This window comes from Solanum lycopersicum, chromosome 8 (assembly GCF_036512215.1).
Source record: "Solanum lycopersicum chromosome 8, SLM_r2.1".
NCBI lineage: Eukaryota > Viridiplantae > Streptophyta > Magnoliopsida > Solanales > Solanaceae > Solanum > Solanum lycopersicum.
In genome coordinates this window covers 58398297-58419599 of record NC_090807.1, presented here as the reverse complement: position 1 = coordinate 58419599, position 21303 = coordinate 58398297, and the positions used below count along the sequence as shown (strand labels likewise).

Here is a 21303-nt window from a genome sequence, read left to right as displayed (position 1 = left end):
TTTTTTTTAAATAATTACTGATTTTAATGATATATTATTTATCGTAATATATGTAATATTATGATTCATTTGCATTATGTATTAAAAGTGAATTATGCATGTAATATAGATGTATTATAAGTGTTTCAAAAATACATTATGCTTATTTTTTAAGAAAGTGATCAATGTATTTAAAATATGATAAATGTTTGTATTATGTGTGCTTTATAAAATGTTTTACGTAGTACACAAATAAAATTGTATTATGATATATTATAAGTGTCAAATGAAAAACATTATTATTACCATATATGATAAATGTTTTCTTATTAGAGTGCATCTATATAAGTTTCCCTTTTCAAAAGAAAAATTGGATTTTGAATTTTACTTTTAAAATTTATAAATTTTATATTGGATAGAGGATGTAGTACTACAATTTTTTTTGGGATATTCGAGCCTTATATTTAATTAACACTATTTATATCATATGTATCCAATTCGCAAAGGTACAATAATAGATTGTTAATACTGCATGACGCACTTTATGTGTGTGGTAACAATTCAGATTTGAGAATGAGTCAAAATGGTTCATTTATAAAAAAATCAAATAGTTTTGTGAAATGATAGAACACTTTAAAAGTTAAAGTGTCTTTATGTAAATACGAAATAACTTTAATGATGTCTTTATATTTTTTTTTCCATAATATATATTGGACCCGTACAGGCACAATCATTCTCTAGTTTTTCTAAAATTTGTGAAGCTATTTAATATACAGAAAATAGGCTATTAGGTGGAATAGGATGTTGCCTTTGTTGTCGATTTTTTGGGGAAAAGTTTAACATGTAAACTTAAGTCAGTGGGACAAATAATTAGAAAAAAAATAATGAAAAGACAAATTAATTAGGAAAAAAAGAAGAAGAAGAGAGACAATAACTAGTGTTCACCTTTTAAACAACAAAATCTAACCTACAAAACACAACTTTAATTTGTTTTTAATTTCCTCTTTTAGATCAAAATCTAAAACACAAAACACAACTTTATACACAACTTTTTTTTTTAATACAAGGAGACTAATTTGGTAGCTGATGGTTTAGTCAATTTAATCTTTAATTTATATTCTTGTTTTGAACAACATTCACTTTAATTTGTTATTTATAAATTTTTTGTTCACTCGTTTCCATTATTCTCTATTACTTTGAAAAATTTCTAATTTTTTTTTATTTTTTTACTGTATTCGAACTGCATATTAATGTAACCAAATTACATTGAATGTATCATAGCTAGTTTTTAATGAATATGAACTACATATTAATGTATATGAGTCAGTATGCGATGTATTTGAGCAACATATTGTGTATTTGAACTATTCTTAAATATATTCGAGATAGTATTTAATGTATTCGATCTACATATTAATGTATCCAAGCTTCAATTATTGTATTCAATTTTTTAAAATTTCTAAAAAATTAATGTAATTAGAAACTTATTAGAGATAGATTATAATTTCATGTAATTAAAAAATAGGAAATTTATGTAATTGACACTTTCTATAAATTTAAACTATCATTTTTTTTTATAAATGTTATGTCATAAACTATTCATTATTTCATTTATCAGTCTAAACTATTAAAATACACTTTGACGTTGATTATTGAATGATAGCACTATTTGTCCAACTGATCAAATTGAGTTAATAATGAAGACCTAGTTCTAATTCTAATTAATGAATTAACATTAAATTAACTCTCTCAACCCTAAACCTACCATGCACATTTAAATCTTTAAATGCCACTAGATCAACCAAGTTTGTAATTGTATTTATTTCACTAATTCTTTTATAACAAAGTACACAAGGGAAGAAACAAAATACAGCTATTAAATTTTTCAGTTACATTACACACCGAATGGAAAACAAAACAACAAAGAACAATTTATTTATTTGTTAAGTAAAAAAGTACTTAAAATTTAAATATAAAATTAAAGAGAGTTGTGGAAATAAATATTTCTAAAGTTTAAACCCTACAAATTCTTCCACAATTGCCATAGCATGCATCCAGATCTTCACCAGCATCTGCCAAATGAAAAATAAAATAAAAAATAAATTATTAATGATTGTATTATATTTGATTTTTTAATTAAAAAATGCAATACAAATTAAAGGAAATACAAGGATATTAAAAAGGGGGTTCTATGTCTTTAATTTCACTCTCATTTAATTTCTATATGTTGCTTTCAAAGGTCATAATCAAATTATAAGCACAATGTTAATTAAATTTCACAAACAATGTTATAAATTTCCCACATATTCTTTCTTTTTTGACTAATTAAATACTATTCTTTCTTTACATTAAGAAATGGTCCATTTGGACTATAACAACATTACTATATAAAAAATAGACTAAATACAACTTAAAAGTGTCCATTAGACAATCGATCTTTAATCAATGTGAGACTCTTTAACATCTTTATATAAAAAATAGACTAAATACAACTTAAAAGTGTCCATTAGACAATCGATCTTTAATCAATGTGAGACTCTTTAACATCTTTGCATGCATGCATTCTTGGATGTGAATATTATTAAATAAGGGGTCCAATATTAGAACAAATAAAAAATAGAGATAGATCGATTAATTATATAAGTATAAGAAAATAAAACTTGAGCTAGCTTAACTCATTCTAAAAAATAGACAATGACATAATGTATAAAAATGATCCAAAATCATAATATAAGAAAATAAAACTTGAGCTAGCTTAACTCATCCTAAAAAATAGACAATGACGTAATGTATAAAAATGATCCAAAATCATAGTTTAAGAAAATAAAACTTGAGCTAGCTTAACTCATCCTAAAAAATAGACAATGACATAATGTATAAAAGTGATCCAAAATCATATAATTAGACAATTATTCATATTGTGGAGTTCAAAATATGAAGAAATAAAAACAGAAAAAAAAACTAAAGGGACTTCAACATTACTATATATTCATAAAAATAAACTTAAACCAAATGTGAATAGTGTGGCTTTTTGTCGAATGAACCCGTCCACCCTTCTTAATTTCGCCCCTATTAACGAACGTGTAAAGTCCAACACAACATGTAAAAATAGGTGAAATTATAATGATCATGGTGGGGTTGGGGTTGGGGTTGGTATGTACCGAACCTCCATCTGAGCCCTAGGAAAGAGAACGGTTCACCTTCTATGTGACACTTTTCAAGCACAATTTTGAGCTTTAAAATGAAATGTATCAAACACCAGATAGAAAATCATAAAAAGGAGAAAAAAGATAAATATGTATACCGAAGCGAAAAGCAACACATAGCTCCAAGGAGCATCCAATGGTGCAATAATTCTTGTATTCAGAAGAAGAAGTAGGAATACACTTGCTTAGACACTTGACATAACAAGGATCATTTCCTGAAGGTACTCTTGATTTCATAGTTAATAATATACATTTATTGTAACACCCACCCCAACAAGCATATGGACTATCTCCATTAACAATATACATTTCATTTCCAACTACAAACAACACTATCAAAAAACTAACAAAAATGCTAGTAATTCTCTCCATTGACACTTGGAATATTTTTTAGTTTTCTCTATCTCTTTTTTTTCTTCTTCTTTAATATTGTGAGGGTATGATTGGGAGAGGTGTAGTATATATGTACACTGCTACAGATGGAAAGTCCCAACTAATTTGGTGACTATTTATTCATGGTGTATTTAATTGTTGCATGGCTTTTTGCATTTAATTTCCATTTTCAATGGGAACCAACTTTTGGTCACACTAAGGTTCATGATGATATTCATTTCGTCCGCTTAGTTTCTAATTTATCCTTATTATTTATTATAGTCATTTCTTAAAAAAATAACAAATTTATTATATCAAAAAATGAATATATAGTAAAATTGTCATTCTATTTAGACATAATGCATAAACATATGAACACTCGGCCTGAGCTGACATCTAATGTTCTCCAACTTTGAATCTGCACAAATAATATTTAAATTTGTATAAAATTAAACAGTTGCAGGACCGTCATCGTCTCAACAAGTTTAAAGATAACTATTTTTATTGTTTTATTTTTTGGCACTGAAGGTTCATAATGATAGTTCACTATTCACTTTTACTTATCTATCATATTAGAAATACTCTTTCTTTTTTATTTAGTTATTTAGAAATCAAGAGATAATTTAATTGTTCGGTATATAGTTGGCTGTTTTGGAGCTGAGTTATGTAGGTATTAAATTCCGCATTAGTAATATCATATTTGATATTATTAGAGGTAAGTTATTCATGTATAAAAATAATACGATGTTTGATTTGTAATCTAGAAATAAGCATAACTAATATATGTATAATGAGGAAATGTATGTACTTTTTTATATAGGATATATAAAGTGGAATACGTAATACATAAATAACTCAACTCTGTATAACTAATATTTACACAGGATAATACACTGTACACATATATCCTCATAACTAATTCATTCATTACTAACATTTGCATAATTCTAATCAGTTACCTAACAATCCTTGTTCGTAACGTTTATTTTATTAATTATAGTCATTTTTTAAAACATCGACAGACTTATTATAAAAATATGATAAAGTTAATATAATAAACAAATAAAAATAGACAGAGAATGAAACGTTATATACCGTGAAAACCTCAAGCTCATGCATGCAATTCCATGAGAAATTTATTATTTCAAGTACAATAGTAGTTGCACTATTATAATATTGTGTTATAGGACCAGCCCCTACTTGTTTTTACACAACATGCTTCACCTAAAATTTCATGCAACTTATACCTATCCCCACTTCGATCCCTACCTCATAAAAATTTCTAATTCCCCTACTGGCGTTCGATCGGAAATTTGGTTCGTTGATAAGGAATTTTGATTTTAAAAAATCGTAAAATGTATACTAACGAGTTAAATTTCAACAAATCTGGCTAATCGATCGAATATTAGTGATATTCTGATGTCATGTTTAGAGTTGTTATAAATAGTAAATTTATGGGAAAATTGCGCGGATAATATGTCAGATATACAAATACAATTAGCCTTTCTCCACTCTCTTCCCTCTCTCCTCCCTCTTCCAATCTCTTTCGCCGGATATACAAATACATATCTATATCAGTTATATACATACAATCATCTGAAAGATATACATATGTAGTTCGTCTCTCTCCACTCTCATCCCTCTCTCGCTCGCTAGATATACGTATACATCTGTATATCATTACATACATACAATTATTTGACATATATACATATACAATTCGACATATATACATATAAAATCTGCCTCTCTCCACTCTTTGTCTTCTCTCGATTGCCTCTCTCCTCCTCTAACATATAGTTACGAATAGTAATTAGCAAAATAATTTGCTCTTTGTAATTTTTTAAATATTCTTCTGCTATTTGTTTTCTTCATTAATGTTTTGTAGTGTAGTAAACGATTGTCGAGAGTAATAATAGAAGAAAAGGAAAAGAAAAAAGACTTTGCTACAATACTTTTCAGAGTTATAGATGAATGTTTTTGTTGGCTTATATTAATTGTGACTCATCTCCTAGAGTTAATTCAACTCGATTCATGAACTTGTTATATACATTAGGCATAATATATATATATATTGAACCCTAAATTTGGCTTCAATTTTAACTTTGACCTCCAATTTTCATATTGCACAAACAGAGACTTTAACTATCCAACTTTTAAATAAATAAATACATGGCACAATGAACTTAGGACATCACGTAGGACAAAAAATGACATGTAGGATGACATGTAGGACATGTGTGTGTATTTATTCAAATTTATACAAGTTTAAGTGTCTACTTGTGCACACCCAAAGTTGAAGGTTAAAAGTATGATTTGAAGCTAACTTAAAGGACATATTTATGTATTATGCCTATACTTTAATCGCACCGTTTGACTGGATATATGGTGTTTAAGAATTTTTTTGAAAAAAAAGAATTGTTATCTAATATAATTCTTAAATATTTTTGTGAAAGTAAATTATTTTATTAAGGATAAAATATAAATTTTAAAGTTAAATATAATTTTTTTTTAGAAATCTCATAGTGTTAGAAGCTATTTACTTTCTCCATCCCAACTCTTCTAATTTTCAAAAATCTTTTCAATAACAATCCCAATACATAGAAGTTGATACATTAGAAATCGTTTATGTTATGCTAGAAAGGGGAAAGAAACATAAAATCAAATTAACATCCCATAAATTACGCAGTCATATTCATATCATCAGAATTTTCACCATCACAACGCATAATAACAACAAAAAATTCAAAATTCAAAATTTTTCTTCCAATCATCAAAGATTCTATTGAATTTATTATAAGATACGTCATGAATATCATCGTCAGGAGTTTGAAGAATTTTTGAGCTTCTTTGAGGACTCTTAGTCTCTTCCTTTGCGCCGCCACCGCCATCTCTATGATATTTTCCTGATCCCATTAACATTGACTATATACTTATATACTAAAACCTAAATTTGAACTTTTGTTGATTCTGCACCGTAAAGTAAATTAAAAAAAAAAACAGGATACAATATCGATGGAGCAACAGGTTGAATTTATATGTATTTTTTTTTTGTTGCAAAATTTATGTATAAATAGCATGATAGATTTAATGTATCAAATATATGTAATATAAATTCATATTTACATATTATATCTATAAAATTATACATGATACATTGCTATTTATGTAATTTATTCTAATTAAAAAATACTGTAGTTTAGAAAAGATATACATTATACAAGTAATTATTCCCAAAAATTGCACATGATACATTTATGTATCTTTAAGTGATATGGACCTAATCTTGTTAGGTATTAATATTTCGTTGATGATCATCAAAGTTGCTCCTCATGTTCAAGATACCGTGAATTCTTTTTATTACAATCATTTATGAAAAAAAATTTGTACTTATGTGATTCATAAAAGTTAAAAAAAAAAGGGCTACTTACTAGAAATTATTTTTAACAAAATCTCTATATGTATGTATTCGTAATGTGTGGATATGTGTATATAATGTATTAATATTGTATAAGTATATATAGAGAATGTATAAGTATGTATCAGAGATATATATATTGTTTATTGTATTGATTTTGTTCAGTTTTAACCAACTCAAATCTTTTGGGAACAGTCTAGCAATTCTTATATGAACTCCTTTCAATGTTAAGTAATATATTATTCGATCAAAAAGATTTACATTTCAAATAATTGAGGATGTTTTTAATACTTTCAAAATTATAGCAAATAAAATATCAAATCAAATGTGAAATAAATTGTATACATCTTTTATCTTACATTTTTTATGATTGAGTTTGTGCTTAACACAGGTCATGACCCATCTAGCTAGCTCTAGGAAAAAACTTAATCCGTTTTAATATCTACAATTAATATGAAAAGATATTTATAATTCTTTTCAATTGATTTAATAAATGAATTAAAATATTTTTCATATTTAAATCAAAACCAAATCTATGAGTCACCAGCCAACTAACATAAACAAACAGAAAAAAAAAGTTATTACTTGAAGCCAAAGAAAGTAAATGAGAGACAAAATTGCGAGGAAATGGTGATTTTAAGCGTTTCAAATCCTCATGTTCAGGAAAATAGGCATCCGTTCACTTTTACTTATTTAATATTTAAAAATAAATTTTCACCTATTTTTTTTTCATATTTTTTTGATTCTTGTATCAAAAATATATACTTCTTTTTATTTATTCAATTTAGAAAATTAAGAAAATTTTATCATTGTATTAATTATCTTTTATCCTTAATATTAATCAAATTTAGAGTTTCAAAATATATTAATAATACTATAAGAAACATACATTTCCTATAAAAGTTTTCTTAGGGATGTGACATGTCAACATGGGATAAGTAATATAAAGGGGAGGAGTACTTATCATTTTTAACATATTTAAAAAAAAATTAGTCTTAATGTCAATTACTTGTTCTTCAAATTGTTTTTCAAGATTTAAGGTATTATAATAAAATACTTACATTAATTATTATTCTCAAAAGTAGTACAAAATCCAAAGTGAATAAATCAATGTACGTCCACAAAATTTCAATCTTTTTTATTTTCTTAAATTTTGAGTCAGTTCAAAATCAGATAAATAAATTGAAATTTTTTGTATATATATATATGTACACACACTTTCTTTGTTCACTTTTACTTGTTATGTTTGGACTTTGTCAACTTCTTGGAAAACAATGATTTACATTGATATTTTACTACAATATTCATATTAGTTGATGTTTAGTCTAAAGTAATTAATGTTGAGGGTGAAAGATGAAAATATATACACCCTTGACGACTCAATTTTTTTGTTATTTTCTTAAACTTCTTTTCAAGTTAAAATAACATAAAACTAAAGAAATATATAATTTTTCTATTCATATATTAAATTATAATGTCATATTAAAAACCATATATTTAAAGAATACTTTTATTATATTATCATTTTTTTTGTTCAATCAAAATATTCCGTTATATTTCAGATTGAATCTTAATTCAATTATTATCTTAACTCATAATTTACTCAAATTTGATCCAACCTGTCCAGTTGCAAATAGTTACTCGTGTTCCAACCATGTGAATCTTTTTTTTTTCTTTTAGAAATTACAGCAACAATGAACATTTCGAAAAGAAAGATGTTATTGTTACCTGTGACTTCTTTTTATGCTAATATATTAATATTGTATAAATAGTTTATAATTGTGTATAGATAATGTATAACTATATATCAGAGATACATATTCTTCTACATACATTGTTTATACAATAAAATATACATATTACAGATCAATTTTTTCAATCTCAATCAACTTAAATTTTCTCTAAACAGTTTCATATATTATCCATTCGAAACAATTTATATTTATGATTTTGTCAAAATACTTTTCATATTAAACCATAACTAAATTTGCAAGCCACCAGCCAACTAACACAAACAAAGAGAAAACAAAAAATTACTGCTTGAAGCCAAAGAAAGTAAATGAGAGACAAAAATTGCGTAGAATGAACAAATACGCAAAGCTGTGACTATAAACGTTTCATTTTCCAATGTCCAAATGTGGAAAATATAATTCAATGTTTACTTTTATTTATTTGATATTTTAAAATTACAATTAAGTAGTTTAGGTGATACCTTTTTTATTTTAAACAAGTCTATAAGACTAAATGATATTTTGATACAATCTATATATTTTTTATTTAAGATTATCAAATTTAAAGTCTTCTTTATTTTTCTAAATTTAAGTTAAGTCCACGACAAACAAATTGAAACGGAGAGCAATGTTTTCTTATAATATATACTCTCTTCATTTATCTTTATTTGTCTAGTTTAGACTTCGCAATCCTCTTGGAAAGAACGATTTATAAGAATATTTAATTATAATATTCATAATTAATTAATATTTAATTTAAGTAATTAATATTAAAAATAAAAAATAAAAAATAAAAATATATCTCTTTCAATTTTCGCATGATATGTTTAAGAAAGATATATCGGATCAAACATATCTATTACTATATTCAGAATGAAACAAGAGGAGTTTTACACTTCATTGGGAAATGAAACATGACAAAGTGATTTTATGTGAACAAGAAAAGTAACTAAAGGCCAAGACACATGTTGAAAATTTTAGTTAAATTTTGCGACTTCCTAGGTACATTATATATTTGTTTTTACTAATGGAAAAAACACACAAATAGAGATAACATCCTAATAAGTGCAAATAGTAGAATAGATCAAATCAAATCAAAAAAAAAAATAAAAATCAAGAAATCATCTACTATATATGAAGAAGATGTTGGGATGTGGTAGAATAAATTGTATGGTTATGATTATAATTTTATGGCTTTTGATGTCAAAAATAGTGAAAATGGAGGATGAAGTTGTACCAACAAGAGATGTCTATGGTTGTTGGGGAGGATGTTACAATAATTGTTTTCTTCTTCAAAAAAATAGTGATGATGATAAAACTTATCAATGCTATTACAATTGTTTGAACAATTGCACTCCTATTAGTACTCCTACTTCTTCTACAACATCATCCCCTTTAAATTATGGGAGTTTATGCCAAGGTGGTTGTTTCTTGATGATTTGCATCCCACTTAGCTTTGGTAAGTAATCTCACTTTTTTTTTCTTATTTATGATGCTAAGGAAAGTTCTAGTGAGTTAAAGTAAGATATATATGATACTATTTTAATTTAAGTGTCTTACGAATTTAGTTATTGTCTAAATCTCTGTTCTAAGAAATTTAAAAAAAATTCATTTTTTACCAAGCGCTTTTACACAAAGCAATGAATAAGTTGCTCGACGGCAGGGGCAGGGGCAGGGGCAGGGGTCTTGTGCAGTAAACCCTCTAAGGACAATTTTCAGTCTTTTGTGTAGCATAACATTTCTGATCGAATCGACTCAAACAAAACAAACAAGAACCTAACCCAGAAGTTTTGAATTTTAATATTCTATGAATCACGATTTTAAAGTACTAATACATTTTTAATTTAATAGTATGTATTTCTTTATTTCTTTAATATCATGCACAATTAAATCAAGACACTTAATATGGGACAGAGAGAGTAATATAGTTCCACCACCGACAATTGTGGTGAAGAAATAAGGTGTCCTCCATCCTTTACTAGAGATTTTCAAGGTCGAATCCTAGGTACGGAATCATGTTTGATGAAGGAATAAGTACTCCTCCGTTTTTCAACTATCTCTCGTTAAATCTAAGTTGATCGGACTCTTTAAAAATGTTATTAAAATTGTATTGAATCCTAAAAAATGCGCTATTTTTAAAGAATTTGACACGAATCTGATGCCATTTTGAAAAAGTCGGACCAACTTAGACTTACATTATTTTTTTGCTTTATCATAGTTTCTAACAAACTATTGGAAATATGAAATTTTGACTTGGGCAGGTGGTGCAAATATTGGAAATTGCTTGGCAAATTGTGGAAACCTCTGCAAATTTTTCAACACATTCACAAATATGAAGCTAAAAGATTAAGTAGTCAATTTGCTTTATGTGTACTCTTAAGAACTTCCTTCAAACTTACTAAGTGAAATTACCAGCTTACCCTTCATGTATCTCACGAATTACTTGTTTGTTTCTTTTGTATTATAAAAGATCAATATTCTCTTTTTAATTGTTCAAGGTTAAATTTGACATTAAGAAATAAATGAGACCAATGAATTAAAAGAAATTTTATATTCGATTTATATTATCTTTCTTTTAATATGTTTATGTCTTTTTAAGAATAGTTAATATCCTAATCATAAGAGTATTTGTTTTTTTTTTCTCCTTAAACATTTCAATTGATGAATATTACTAACCAGAACAATAAATGTAGATTAATTTGGGTTGGAGTTGGGGGTTTAGTATAAATAATTTCTTGTTCTTCTAAAACTACTACTTATATTATCAAATATTTTGGAATAACCACAATGTGTCAAAACAGCTAATATTTGGAGTCTAGGATGAAGTTAACATATTTCAGGACTAAAAAAGTTGGTCAATTTTACTCTTTAAGTAATTGAATTTTGAAAGAGTGAGAGAGAAAAGGGCGTGTATTGATCGGTTTTGTTCGATTTTGAAGTTTATTATTTTTCAATTTATAGATATGTTAAATCGTAATAGAGCTATTAAGATATTGATTTATTGATTATTGATTTATCGTTTAGTGGTCGTTATAGATTTAATCGTAAAAATTTAACATTAAAAAATCACTTAGAAACAAGGCGATAAAAAAAATCAACCATGCACATTAGTTGACAGATTGCATCTTGCTCAAATATAAATACAAACATATTATAGAATAACCAAAAGTTTGAGATCCAACCAAAATTAAGAATATGAAATTAAATTATAAAACAAGAATTTTATATATCGAATGACACAAATTTAATTTATTAATTTACGGTTGGCTTATTGACTAATCCTTTAAAAGAAAATTCTCAAATCATTAAGAACCGATAACCTAATAGCACAAAAAATCAAAACTATTTTCCGGTTCAAATTATAGGTTTAGCATGGTGACTTTAATTTGGCAAAGTACTTTTATCAGAACAATGATAGGATGAATATGATATGTTTAATCAAAATTATTAAGTTTCAATCCCTGAAAATGGAAAGAAAAAATTACATAAATTAATACATTTTAAAAAATAATTACTGATTTTAGCGATACCTTTTGTTTATTACCATTTATAGCAATATTGTGATAAATCTGTCATATGTATTAAAAGTGAATTATGTATGCAATGTATTTGAATTATAATTGTTTTTAAAATATATTATATTTGTTTGGTAAAAAATTGTCACATTGTATTATAAGTGTATTAAAATGTGTGATAAATGTATTATCCATCATTAAAACTTGTATTATATGTGAATAATAAATTATATGTTTATATAAATAATTTGCTGAAAAAACCCGAAAATCCAAATCCTGGTAGAACAACCGGTGGAAACAAAAAATGCAAAATAATTGGCTTGTAACAAGTTCACATCCTTTTATATTTCTCAAATTGAAAAAAATTACAGGACAAGTGCAAAAAAGACCAATGTATATACATCCAGTTATACACATTTTCCCAAATTCAAAATGCAGTTTTAATCTTGGATTCACCTCTAGTTGATATATGTAGAGGCGGATCTACAATATCCACTTAATACGTATAAACAATCTAATCCTGAACCCAGTAAGCAAAAAAGAATTGTGAGTTCAGGACGACCATAACGTTAAAATCTTGAATCCGCCTCTGAATATATACAGCTACTAGCAATACACTTTTAACCAGAATGACTGAAACTAACTTCTCCTAAGAAGATATACATGTGTGTGGTATTACAAGAAACTGGAACACAAGTGAAGTCTTGTGTATATATATGATTGATGTTGGTTTTTCGACTATCCAAATGGATTTCCTCCAACAGATGAAAAACTGTTTGATCTAGCTGGTGCGTAAAATGCATCATTGGACTGTTGAAGAGGATTTAAGGAAGCGAAGGCGGAATCATCTTTGCCGAAGCTAGTATTCCCTTGTGGACTGTGATGAAATATTGAAATGCTAGTTAATTTACATGATAAGAACTTAGGAAACAACTCAGTCATGGTTAATTTACATGTGGTCTAAGATTGCGAAGCCAAAAATATAGAACAGAAACATTACTTGGCAAGGGCCATGTTGTTGGGAACTTGTTGCCCTGCATATGCCCCTGCAACATTAGCAAAAGATAAGATCAAATGTCATCACGAACTGAGAGTTGAAAAGTTCAAATTGGTACATATTGAACTATATGATCATCTCGTCTAAAAACTTAAGCAGTCGGAGAGAGCACATTCGTTTACTTGATTTCTAATGTCATAAGAAGTCGATCTTACCTCCAGAAATGGTCATCCCATAGTTAGTTGTCTGTGGAGGCATATGCATTGCCAAAGCATAAGGCTGAGGCTGTACATTTGTTGGTAGTGCTGCTTGCATAGGTAACATCGAAGGAAACTAAAAAAAGAAAGGAACTTCTTCGAGTCAGAGAGTGAAATGAAATTAGAACGTCGATCTATTGGGATATAGTAGGTACATATCCCACAGGGTTACGAAAAGCTTGTTAGCTAAATCGTTAGTAGTACTAACTAAATACGTCCAGAGGTTAATAACCTTGGTGAGCATGTAAATGATTGGAAGACACAAGGGAATCATCTCATTACTTCCATTCTAAGAGATTTATCTCCCTTAAACTGGATTTGTTCACTAAAACCAAAATTAAACGTACCTCTGGGGCTTGAACTTGAGGGCCATCGTGGCTAATATCGAATGGATTTCTTGTTTTTGCTGAGTTTGGAGGAGCTGAAATTGCCTGTAATCATCAGTTCATTTTATATTAGAACATTAACTTATTCCATTGTTCAAATTTTGGTTGAGTTTTAAAATGTGATTTACCATTACAGACGGATGGTATTGCATGCCATACGCCATTCCATGAGGGGGAAACTGCCAACCTGGAACAGCTGCAGCAAGTGGAGGATAGCTCGATGTGAAAAGGTCCTGTATCAAAATTATCCCCATTTAACACTCTTTTTTGGAGATATCGACCTACTTAAGATGCTTAAGAATTCAGTTTGAAAGTTACCATTGGGAGTTCTTTTCTTCCATTAGTATTTGGATCATTTGATGGACTAGTATTTAGAGCTGTCGTAGAGGCAGCTTGAGATGGTTGAAGAGGTGATGGATCCGTTGGCGGTGCTTCAGCATTTCCTGTAGGCTGCGAAGTATTTTTCTGCCAACAAGCACGAGAAACAGAATCAGTTGTATCAAGCCTCGTTTCAAATGCTGAAGTTCCGCATTTACAAATACTGAATTTCAGCATTTGAAATACTGGTGAAATATTGAAAAACTTTCAGGTGAAATAATGATTCCCCAAGACAAAATTTCAACCTTTTTTCAACTGAAATTCATATCCAAACACAACGTCAACTTCCAAATATTGTTTTTCAACTTCAGCCAAAGATTGTTGGACGTCTAGTTACGGAAAATTTTGCTTCATTTGTAATGCGTATAACTAGGGTAACTTGACAAACTTTTCTCACCTGACCATATGCAACTCCAAATGATGCAGTACTTTGTTGAACATTGGGGCTATTGATCCCCACGGGCACTGCAGAATGCTGATTATGTATCGGTATCGCTGTGGAATCATTTGGTCTGGGAAACAATAAGGTACTCTCGAACGAAGCCACAGGAGGTCCAAAACTACTTGAAACTACAGGGGAAGCTCCAGCTGATTGAGTGGCATTCGTCGAAGCTACAGTTCCAACTGGCGTAGCTTCAGTAGCAGCTGGAATTTCTGTCGACGCAACTGGTGGAGTTGACATGTCAATAAACAAAGATTCCAGTAAATCCATGTTGGAAACCTTAGCTGCTGAAGAAGGTGGAGTTGTAGTCTCTTTAGGTGGATCTGTTTCTGTTTGTTGTGTCTCTTGCTGAGGCTGAGGTTCAGTTTCCCAATCAATTAAGCTATCAATATTGGCGATCGCTGCCTTATCCTTTTCCTTTTCCTTTTTCTGAAATTAAGAATTTTATAGATCATGTAACATTGATATGGAAACCACCTCCGATTTATTGTTAATCCGAGCAGAAATCAAGCTTAGAGAATAGTGATCTTATTCAATAACAGATGAATAAGACTCAAATTCATCATTTTACTTGAGAAAAGAGCTTCATCGATAATGATAAATAAGATATATGCATATGAAAATAACTATTGAATTGTGTGCGGCGACACAAGGAGAGAACAAGACATTTAAGATACATTGTTACAGGACTAGGTACTCTAGTTGCTGTTTTTATACTCTTGTCAAATTTTATAGGCTAATGTTTCATCAGACACAAAATTTAAGAAAGACAGACTTTTAGCGTCTACTGTAGTATTTCTTGAAACTCGTGGTCTTAAAAATATCATAACACGTCTATAACTACAATAGCATTTCATTAAGGGTAAACTGAGAAGTCTAACGTTAAGGAGTTTTCAAATATAGAAAGATACTACTTTGACTACAAAGGGAAGTGTCATAAGTAACTTGAAATGATCACAAATCTCACCTCATCATTAGCAGAGATTTCACGAGTAACCCCGCCAGCACTTTGTTTAGGAGACTCACCAACCTCTAGTGGTATAACTTTATCACCCAAGATGTCTTTGATCGAATGTATTTTGGGGGAACTAGCAGGTGAGTCACTTCTACGCTCTGATTTTGAGAATATATGATATTGATATCGCTTAACATCACTAGTTCCATCATCTCGGAACCTGTCATCAACTATTTCAAAGCGCGATGATAGGCTCCTCTCCCTGTTAAACCTCGCACCTTGGTTGTAGTTACGGGGACTTCTTCTATCCTCGATATTGGAATATGATCTTAAGTTCATATCATCATTCCTTCTTGGACTGTATGTTTCAGATGAACATCTGTCAGCATCTCTAGCTCCGGGACTGTACATTTCCTTGTAGTCATCTTTATAACTCTGCAGAATACAAAACACAAGTGTCTGAAGAGGAGTAGGAAAGATATATGTACAAATCCACAACGGATTGTGTCCTTCAAGTCACACGCTGCTGTGTACCACATCGTTTCAAACAAAGTTTTACTATAGCATTCCTCTATGAACCGGTATGGAATTGATTCAATTATGGAATCATGAATAGCCATTGGTTGGGCGGATGTGTAAACGCCATAACCTATAGTACTTCCTATATCAAAATAAGACAGATCAATCTAGCATGAGATGTTTTTAATGGACACTTACTGTTTTCACTACAGGAAGCTTCTCGCGGCCCCTCTCACCTGTGTATTTCCGGTCCACATAAACATTCTTTATAAACTCCCGAAGTCTGTAAAGATCACTGTAATGCAAAAACAACATTAGTATTGTGCCACATTACTGGGAATAACTTTATAGAAAGAAAAATTACCTGGGATCTGGATATGAATTACGATACGTATCCCATGTATTGAAGTAGATTTCCTTTGCTCGCTAAAAAATGAGAAATAAATTAGCCTATGATCCAAGAATCATTTAAAAGTAAACTTTGCGCCAGAATGTGCACGCATACCTCATTACCTCCGGCTTCCAGAGCACTAACTTCTTCTTCACTAAATCTAGCCATTGACACAGATTTCACCCTATGTGTGAACTCACGGCTGAAAAATCATTTCAACGAAAAAATGAATCATCAAATCCAGAGAATCAAACAGAAAATAAAATTTATCCTGTTAACTGTTTACATAACAATAAAACGCGGTTTATATAACTCCAGAGTACTCATGAAGGGAAGATTAGATGATACTCACTGCACTCCGCTGCAACGTGTGCAGACAAATGTCCAAAAAGTCGTGCAAATGTATTGTGGCCCCTGCGTAGAACAAAAGATGCAACAAAAATATTCCTCAGATCACTCGGAAATAAACAAAGATAGACACATTGAAGCATATGTAATAGAAACTGTCCTTTCTGATCACTCGAAACAAAGTTAAATACAAATATCGGTTGATAAGGGGATCTGAGTTGAGCCTTACTGCCATTTTCTCCAACAAATAACAAGCCTTCCATTGCATGTAGATGGAACTTTGTGCGAAAATAAGTATTTTTCTCAATTAGCTATATGAATCCTAACTATCCATATTGTGCTAATTAAGCTCATTTGTGTCCAATACTATACAAATATACAACAAAATAGCAACCATGACTAAAGGACTTCTACAGAAAAAAGACCAAAACTCGACTTACTAATGTCACTATAACTTAATCACAACCATAGTATCAGCTATATATAGGGATGAAACACAAGTAGCCCTAGACTATGACCGAAATCTCAAAGACGCACCTTAATTAAATTAAGGTCTTATTACCCCTGAATTCATTTTTTTAAAAATATGTACACTTTTTGGCTTACGTTGCATACTTCATAACTACATGCAGTTGAAGCGCGTGGAAGATATTTAGATGTTACGTAACCCAAAAGATGCACAGAATTACATAAAAAAATTGGGTTCGGGGGGAAATAAGACATTAGTTTAGTTAAGGTGTGCTATGGAATTTGGTCAAATCCTAGTATGGGGTATTTGTACCTTATCCAGCTATATATACTACGGAAAAGGGTCAAAATACCTTTAAACTATTTGAAATAGCTCAGATATACCCTTAAACTATATTTTAGCTCAAAACTACCCTTCCGTCAAACTATTGGGTCAAAAGTGCTCTTCTAATTAACGAAAATTGTAAATCCCATGTGGATGCCACATGAATGTCACATGACACTTTAATAGATTTCCACTGCCACATAGACTAAAAGAAAAAAGGTCAAAAGTACGCTTAAACTATCCGAAATAGCTCATATTTACCCTTAAACTATATTTCGGTTCAAAACTATCCTTTCCATCAAACTATTGGGTCAAAAGTGACCTTATTGGCGGAAGTTGTCAAATTCCACATGTGCCACATTGACTAAATCCCTAAATCTTAATTACTCATTTTTTCCCCCTTTCTCCCTCATTTCACGGCTAAGGTTTCACAATTTTCTTCGTCGCGGGGTTTCAAAGTAGATATTCATGATTATAGGTTAGTAAACTTTTTTCTTATTTTATTACAACCACGAAAATCCATTTTGAAACTCAGCTCCGAAGAAAGTTATGAAGCCTTCGCCGCAAAATGACGGAAAAGTTGTAAAATTCTAACTATCATACTTTGAAATCGAAAACGTAATAAAATAAGAAAAAATATTTACTAACCTACAACAATGAATATCCACTTTGAAACTCAGCCCCGAAGAAAGCTACGAAGCCTTAGCTGCGAAATTTGGGGAAAATTGTGAAATCCTAACTATCATGCTTTGAAATCGTAAACATAATAAAATAAGAAAAAAAAATATTTACTAGCCTACAAGCATGAATATCCAATTTGAAACCCAGCCACGAAGAAAAGTATGAAACCCTAGCCGCGAAATGAGGGAGAATGGGTGAATATACCATTTCTGAAATAATGAAATGAGGGGGAAGTAATTGGGATTTAGTCTATGTGTCAGTGGAACCTTATTGGCAGGCAATGTGGCATCCACATGACATTTAACAAATTCTGTTGATAAGAAGGGTACTTTGATTCAATAGTTTGATGGGAAGGAAAGTTTTGAGCCGAAATATAGTTAAAGGGTAAATATGAGCTATTTCGGATAGTTTAAGGGTATTTTTGACCCTTTCTATTTAGTCTACGTGGCAGTGGAATCCTATTGGCATGCAATGTGGTATCCACATCCGTTAATTAAAAGGGTATTTTTGACCCAATAGTATGAAGGGGAGGGTAGTTTTGAGCCAAAATATAATTTAAGGATATATATGAGCTATTACGAATAGTTTAGGGATATTTTTGAGCCTTTTCCGTATATACTATCATTTTCTTACATTATGCCCTATTCCAACGTTGAACCCGAATGGAAAATCACACGAAACTTCTAGTACTATCCAATAAGTGCAAATTTCAATTTCACTTGTCCAGTTCTCGGGTTCAACTGAACTCATTACTTTCATCTCGAACTACGTATACATATGCAAATTTCAATTTCACTTGTTGATTTATCGGGTTCAACTGAACTCATTACTTTCATCTCGAACTACGTATACATATGCAAATTTCAATTTCACCAAGTCCAACTGAACTCATTACTTTCATCTCGAACTACATACACATATTGAAAAACAATTTTAATATATATATATTAAGTCTAACTAACTCTAGATTTTAGATTCGGTCTCTACGCAGGCACCGAATAAATAAAATCAAAGAAAGGAACAATTTGAAAGGGTAGGGTTACATACCAAACAATTGCAATTGATACATCTCCTGTTGTGTTGAAGCTTTAAAAGACCACGAATTATCTTTTCTATCTTTTCCTCTCCTTTCATTTTTTTGAATATTTTATTCATCTCCAACCTTTTTTCCCAATTACCTGTTTTACTTTAAGAAGAAAAAAATAATACTAAAAACAAAATTATCAATCTAATGATCAAAAAAACATGTTATGTACAAAAAATGAAACATGTTATTAATTAAATCAGCAGATTTTAAGAAAATATTACCTGATAAAATGTTAACTATTTAATTAATGATTGAAAGGGAAATTGTTGGAGATCTAGGAAAACAGGCAAAAAAAAATGTTAAAGTTGCTAGTAAAAAAAAATTAATTTTTTTTTTTTTTTGGATTGAGAGTGGGGTGGGGGTGGGGTGGGAGGGAGAGGTGTAGAGGGATTTTTGGCAGTTTTTTCTGTTGGGTGAATGTTTATTTTCAACATATAAGCACCATTACTTTGACGCGGAGTAGAAATTTATTAAAACTATAATAAATAATAGACATAAATTTAAAAAAAATTTAATGAGTTCAATATTAAGAATTTTTAAAGATTGTATTCTTCGAATTTTAATTTTGAATTCGCCAAAAATTATGGTACGAGAATAAAGATGGGATGTGGACACTGATTTTCCTACTTTTATTAGGCATGTCATTTTTTTTTATTTTTGACAAACTTCATTTTTTAGATCAAATGTTTATCGATATATTGAATCAATTGAAAATTTAAAAAAATGGAAAATAAAATATTAAAGATATTCTCTTTCCAACCAAACACACTAAAGAGAAATTAAAATAAGAAACAGTGTAAAAGTAGTCAAATAATAATAAAATAATGCTATAATCAAATGTCATAAAATAACGTGTTAAGGTAGAGTATTACTAAGAAATAATAATAAACAAGGGTCGTGTATAAGCAAGACAACATTATAATACCTATTGCCCTTCTATCCTTATATGATACTTCCACACTTATGTACTCGGTAATCTGAAGTTGTGTCATATTATGTCGTATCATCACTCCCTAAACTTCTTTGGCCCATCTCTTTCTCTTTTCCTACCCTCTATAACCAACTCGTATACCTTCTTACTAGTGTGTCTATGCGTCTCCTCTTCACATGTTCAAGTCATCTCAATCTCAATTTTCTCATTTTATCAACCACAGAGGTCACACCATCCTTATTCTGGATATCCTCAATTTTAATTTTATAACTCTTAGTATGACCACACATCCACCTCAACTTTCTCATCTCCACAACATGCATTTTCTGTACATGAAATTTCTTGACTTTTCAACACTTAATTAGTCTCATAAAACAAATTTGGTCTAACAGTCACTCTATAAAACCTACCTTTGAGTTTTGATAGTACCTTTTTATCATACAAGACTCAAGAGGCCAGCCTCCACATCATCCACGTCGCATCACTATGGTGTGTTGTATCATTGTCAATAGTTTCACTCCATTAGAATGTAGACTCAAGATACTTGAACTTACCTCTCTTGCAAGTCTCACTTTCACGTATATTAAATGCATCGCATCATTGAATTTGTACTCCACATATTCTGTCTTAGTCTACTTAACCTGAAATCTTTAGTCTCTAAAGTTTGTCTCCATAATTATAACTTAGCATTGACTCCATTGCGTGTCTTATCAATCAAAACTATATAATCCACAAATAACATACACTGTGGCACCTCATATCGAATGTCTCGCATCAATACATCCATCACCAAAGTAAATAAAAATGGACTAAGAGTTGACCCTTGAAGTAACCCCATCTCCACATTAAAAATTTAGTATCTTTGCTTTCTGAAAAATGACATTGAACAATTTAGTTAACCTACTTTATTCCTTCTTT

General features: G+C 29.8%; 1 protein-coding gene and 2 long non-coding RNA genes across 6 annotated transcripts; 1 reads left to right on the top strand and 2 right to left on the bottom strand.

The window, feature by feature from the left end:
• Positions 1–1776: 1776 nt before the first annotated feature.
• On the bottom strand, positions 1777–3621 carry LOC101253405 (uncharacterized). Its single transcript, XR_742845.4, has 2 exons — positions 3284–3621; positions 1777–2051 (listed from the first exon to the last, which is right to left on the bottom strand). It is a non-coding gene; the product is annotated as an uncharacterized lncRNA (long non-coding RNA).
• A 6095-nt stretch (positions 3622–9716) lies between these two features.
• LOC112942023 (uncharacterized) lies at positions 9717–11194 on the top strand. The gene is made up of 2 exons (XR_003247856.2): positions 9717–10164; positions 10967–11194. It is a non-coding gene; the product is annotated as an uncharacterized lncRNA (long non-coding RNA).
• A 1341-nt stretch (positions 11195–12535) lies between these two features.
• LOC101249391 (probable ADP-ribosylation factor GTPase-activating protein AGD14) lies at positions 12536–19815 on the bottom strand. 4 transcript variants are annotated; one of them, XM_010326971.4, is made up of 14 exons: positions 19676–19815; positions 19415–19545; positions 16898–16959; positions 16660–16747; positions 16519–16580; positions 16353–16449; positions 15648–16070; positions 14636–15109; positions 14179–14325; positions 13989–14093; positions 13822–13905; positions 13433–13550; positions 13221–13266; positions 12536–13097 (listed from the first exon to the last, which is right to left on the bottom strand). In XM_010326971.4, exons 2-14 carry the CDS (start codon positions 19520–19522, stop codon positions 12959–12961), a joined length of 1953 nt encoding a protein of 650 aa, XP_010325273.2. In that variant the 5' UTR covers positions 19523–19545; positions 19676–19815; the 3' UTR covers positions 12536–12958. The 4 variants fall into 4 exon arrangements, with proteins under 4 accessions (XP_010325273.2, XP_019070626.1, XP_019070627.1 ...); XM_019215081.3 differs by having other exon boundaries at positions 19415–19553; positions 19676–19804; XM_019215082.3 differs by having other exon boundaries at positions 19415–19575; positions 19676–19789.
• Between the last annotated feature and the right edge of the window lie 1488 nt (positions 19816–21303).